This window comes from Medicago sativa, chromosome 6, assembly GCF_051527215.1.
Source record: "Medicago sativa cultivar Bolivia chromosome 6, Bolivia_mono, whole genome shotgun sequence".
Lineage (NCBI taxonomy): Eukaryota > Viridiplantae > Streptophyta > Magnoliopsida > Fabales > Fabaceae > Medicago > Medicago sativa.
Window position 1 is genome coordinate 41,909,526 of NC_140754.1, and position 4,196 is coordinate 41,913,721.

The 4,196-nt window shown below is 31.6% G+C and overlaps 2 protein-coding genes across 2 annotated transcripts; both read left to right on the forward strand.

Moving 5' to 3' along the window:
- The first annotated feature begins 1,027 nt into the window (after positions 1–1,027).
- LOC146915217 (putative inactive poly [ADP-ribose] polymerase SRO1) lies at positions 1,028–3,783 on the forward strand. The gene is made up of 3 exons (XM_085716320.1): positions 1,028–1,306; positions 2,469–3,304; positions 3,400–3,783. The coding sequence occupies exon 2, from the start codon at positions 2,490–2,492 to the stop codon at positions 3,147–3,149; it is 660 nt and encodes a 219-aa protein (XP_085572446.1). The 5' UTR covers positions 1,028–1,306; positions 2,469–2,489; the 3' UTR covers positions 3,150–3,304; positions 3,400–3,783.
- On the forward strand, positions 3,207–3,640 carry LOC146915218 (inactive poly [ADP-ribose] polymerase RCD1-like). The gene is made up of 2 exons (XM_085721286.1): positions 3,207–3,304; positions 3,400–3,640. Exons 1-2 carry the CDS (start codon positions 3,207–3,209, stop codon positions 3,638–3,640), a joined length of 339 nt encoding a protein of 112 aa, XP_085577412.1.
- Positions 3,784–4,196: the final 413 nt, after the last annotated feature.

Genomic DNA, 4,196 nt, shown 5'->3' on the forward strand with positions numbered 1-4,196 from the left:
CCAAAACCAATAAATATCTCTTGCGTACGAAATTACAAATATGCCCTACTTCAGGCGTGTTAAGTACGACCCTGATATTTCATCCGTATTAAGCTGACATCTCATATTAAATATTCCTTTACACTTACTTCCCATGAACTTAATCCTCTGGCACAATCGACTGGTAATATTCTGTTACTGACAGGCGGGATATTACAGCTTCTGTGTGTGATGTCCTTCATAGAGTCTATAGATATCACTCTCCAGCTTCTATGAGACTTCCTTCTATTAAGGACGTTGACTTCTGGTTGACCTTCTGTAGATCTTCCACCCATAGTCTTCTAAACTTCCCAATCCATTTATGGTGCTTTTCATATGTTCCTTCTTCATGTTAGGAGATCATGCACACTTGAACATATGTTAGTATTCCAATTGTTCTTCAGTACTTTGTTATCATCAAAACCCAAGAAAACTTGTATGCACCATTCTTGTTCTAACAAGTTGTTTTTTGGTGTTAACTCTTCGGTTCCTAAGGAAAGGGCCCCTGATAATCCGAATTTTTACCGTGAGATAAGTATAGAATGGTCAATAATCGATTCATCCAAGAATCAAACTCAGGTTCTCCTAATTCCCTAATTTATCAAATTTGTAAATTTCCCTCATTTTTTAATGTGATTTTAAATATTAATTCTAAATAAAAAATTTATTTCATTTTAAAATTGAATACCATAACAATTGACTGTTATTTTAATGGCATGATAATCTTAAAATTTTATAAAAGTAATTATACATGCATTTCTCATTATTTTAATAGTTTAATTATACACGTTAGTGTAAAAAAATGTTACACGATAAGTACAAAAATTGTGAACAAGTATGCATCGTCAAAACAAGTAGTATAATAAAATCGTTCACACGATAAATGCCAACGTCACTTTCGCACGATAAGTGCCAATATTATTTTAAAGTAACAAATCTTATTTTTTTAACAAATATCCATACTTGGATTTCACATTAAAAGATTATATTTATGATTTGCTGAAAAAAAAGAATAAAAAAGGGAAATTTAATGCGAGAAAGATAAAAAAAATTTGAATTGTTGAAAAAGAAAACTAATACAATGAATAATGACCAGGTGCTTACTCATCATTCTAGAAGTGAAATACCCAACGCACCTAATAGTTTAGTTTAGAGTTTATCTTTTTGGGTTAGAACAGGTATAAAAATGACCTCTTACTCCCCCAATTAGATGTACAATTTTAAGGTTAGAACAAATTACTTGTGAAATTGTTTGGTATTCTATGGTTGTGGGTGTTTCTGAATTCAGGTATAATTTTAAAGCCTTGTTTCTTTTGCTTAATTTTCATTTATTTATGATGATTTAATTTAATTGTCTATTGTTTTTTTTAAGTGTCATTTTTTGTAATTTACTTTGTCTTTTGTTTATTTTTGTGTTTGATGAATTTGTAATTAATGAGTTGGTTTAAGTGGATCAAATTAGGATCTTTTCCTTTTGTGTTTGAATTGAGTTTTTCTTGTTCACAATTTTTGGGATGATTTTGTTGGAAGTGATATTGAAACTCGGTGATAGTTTTTGAATGATTTTATGTTGGGGTTTATTGTTTGGTTATTGGGGTGCTAACATATTTGGGACGTCAATCATTCATAATGATGTGTTTACATTTTAATTATTTTCTTACAAAAAATTGAAAGAGGGGTGTGGGCTAATTTATTTATTTAAATTTGGGGAAATATTGATACAATTATTTAGGTTGGAATTGTTGAATGGTGCATGTACAACCTTGTCGGTTTTGAATTTCGATTAAGCGAATTAATTTTTTTTATTTTTTGAAATAAGTATTATCTTATATATTGTTAAACTCCTTTACTATGAGCATAGCTGGGTACACATAACTTTTTTGTGTTAATATTGTCAATTGAGTTATTTCTTACTCCTCTCATGGATGCCAAATAGTGTAAATTTCAACGGTGGCTTTAGGTTATTCCCAAATATGGGCCAGTTTAAAATATTTTATGCACAACTTTTTATTAGTAATTGGCAAATGGATTAAGCTTTATTAGTTTTCAAAAAATCATATCAGTCATCAAATGTTTATTTTGAATGATTTTTGGGGACCATGTGAAGAGTTGTAGAAATAGATTTTTTTTTTGTTGGAAAGTCAATGTCATTAAAGGCCACTTCAATATACTTTTTTATTATGAGTTTGCTTGGACTGCCTTCCGTAGAACAGTAGAGCATAAATTTTCACATTCGACATATTGGTAAATTTCTAGTACATACAACAGTATGATGCTGAAGCAACCTTCAAACTTAGCTTTCCAACTGTAGAGCATAATTTTTTTATACTAGTTCATTATTCTCAAATGATTTATGCATCCATGGACTGCCTAATTTTCTTGTTGCAAAAGGTCTAGAATTCTACTTAATTGTTGCACATGAGCTTTTACATTTGAGCGTGTGTGTACAGATAATCATATACTAGATAGAAATGGAAGCAAACCCCTCTAAGGCATTAGATGGAACTGCAACCAATTTGAATCAAAAGTGGGCTACCCGATGCGGTTCACAAATGAGATTGGTTGAAGATGGTAGAAGACCAGGTGGCTCTAGTACTGTTATTTCTAGATCCTTGGTAAGGAATTATTTGAACTATAGGGAAAGTGGGATGCCCAAACGTGTGATGTTCTATAAGAACGATGAATGGTTGGATTATGCAAATGAAGTTGTTGACTTGGTTAAGAAAGATTTCACAATCAAGAAGACAAATGTGGAGGTAGTGTTAGATGGTCAAGAGGTTGTGCTAGATTTTCTACATATGTTTCATGTAGATTTAAAAACGGGTTTGCAACAACCCATTTCCTGGATTGATGAGAAAGGGAACTGCTTTTTCCCTGAAATTTTTGCTGGTTCAACTGAAAATGTTGATATATCTATTATGGAAGTGCCAGATGTAGATTTAGATTCTTATACTGAATCTAAGTATGGAAAGCTGGATGTGGATTTTGTACAACAGATGTTTCTTACAGGAATGGCTCCTTTTGGCATTACTGAGTTTGACATAATTGATATTTTCCGCAACTCAAGCATGTCAATGAAAAGGCGCCTGGAGTTATTCCGAAAGCAAGCTGATATCACAAAAGGAGTTTAGGGGGATGCTAATATCCGCTATGCGTGGCTTGCTTGTTCTAAAGAGGAATTGTCAAAGATGGCGGAATATGGACTTCGTGACTATGGACTATCTAAATCTAAAGGAATATATGGCTTTGGTGTTCATCTTACTGCTATTCATCGTCCATATGCTTGGTTAGTTTTCATATGCTGAACATTAAACTTCATATGTTTTCATATACATTATTATGTTTGAATGCTAAAAAGATTTAGTTTTTCCATGTTTACAGTTCACTTTATTGTGAAGTTGATGAAAATGGAATTAAGCATTTGGTCCTATGTCGTGTTATAATGGGGAACATGGAGCTTCTTCATCCAGGCAGTGATCAACTTTGTTCAAGTGGTTGTGAATATGATAATGGGGTGGATGACATTCAATGGCCAGAGTACTATGTGGTTTGGAACATGAATATGTACACACATATCTATCCTGAATTTGTTGTCAGCTTCAAGGCTCCTTTGGATTTTTAAAGTGGTGTTATGTTCCTTTAATTTTTTTTACCTTATGTATTAGTGTAATATATATGCTTTTGTATAAAAATAATTCTTTATATTTTGGCATTACATAATTGTCACAGAAGTGTGAAGGAGTTAATATATAATTCTTTTCAACATATTAAACACGTCACTTTGGTTTGACAAAACAATAATTTCTTTATGCGGCTAAGATGTATGATTGATATTTCTTTTAACAACACAAAAGTCTTCTTGATCACGACATATGATATATCTTTTACAAGGGATGTTTTTATGGGGAAGCCTTCCTCCCCGAAAGAGGAATTTAAAAACATCTTGAGCAGCAACAATAAGGCTTTCCTCCTCTAGTGCAAAATTGACAAAAGAATTATTTGTATAATACCCATTTTATTAAAAAGAGGTCTGAAATATAAATAAGGTGGCAATTTTGTAAATATTTTGAAATTTTTTTTAATGAGTAAGTTTCAAAACCTAATTTTAAGAATAAATTGGGTCAAATATGAAATAAAAACCAGATGACAAACTTGTAAATATTATTTTATATCTGATT

Bases quoted from the DNA above. Each gene is read 5' to 3' on its own strand.
- LOC146915218 (XM_085721286.1), top strand. From the start codon at position 3,207: ATGGCGGAATATGGACTTCGTGACTATGGACTATCTAAATCTAAAGGA. The intron at 3,305-3,399 runs GTTAGTTTTCAT...CCATGTTTACAG, and splicing joins ATTCATCGTCCATATGCTTG to TTCACTTTATTGTGAAGTTG.
- LOC146915217 (XM_085716320.1), top strand. From the start codon at position 2,490: ATGGAAGCAAACCCCTCTAAGGCATTAGATGGAACTGCAACCAATTTG.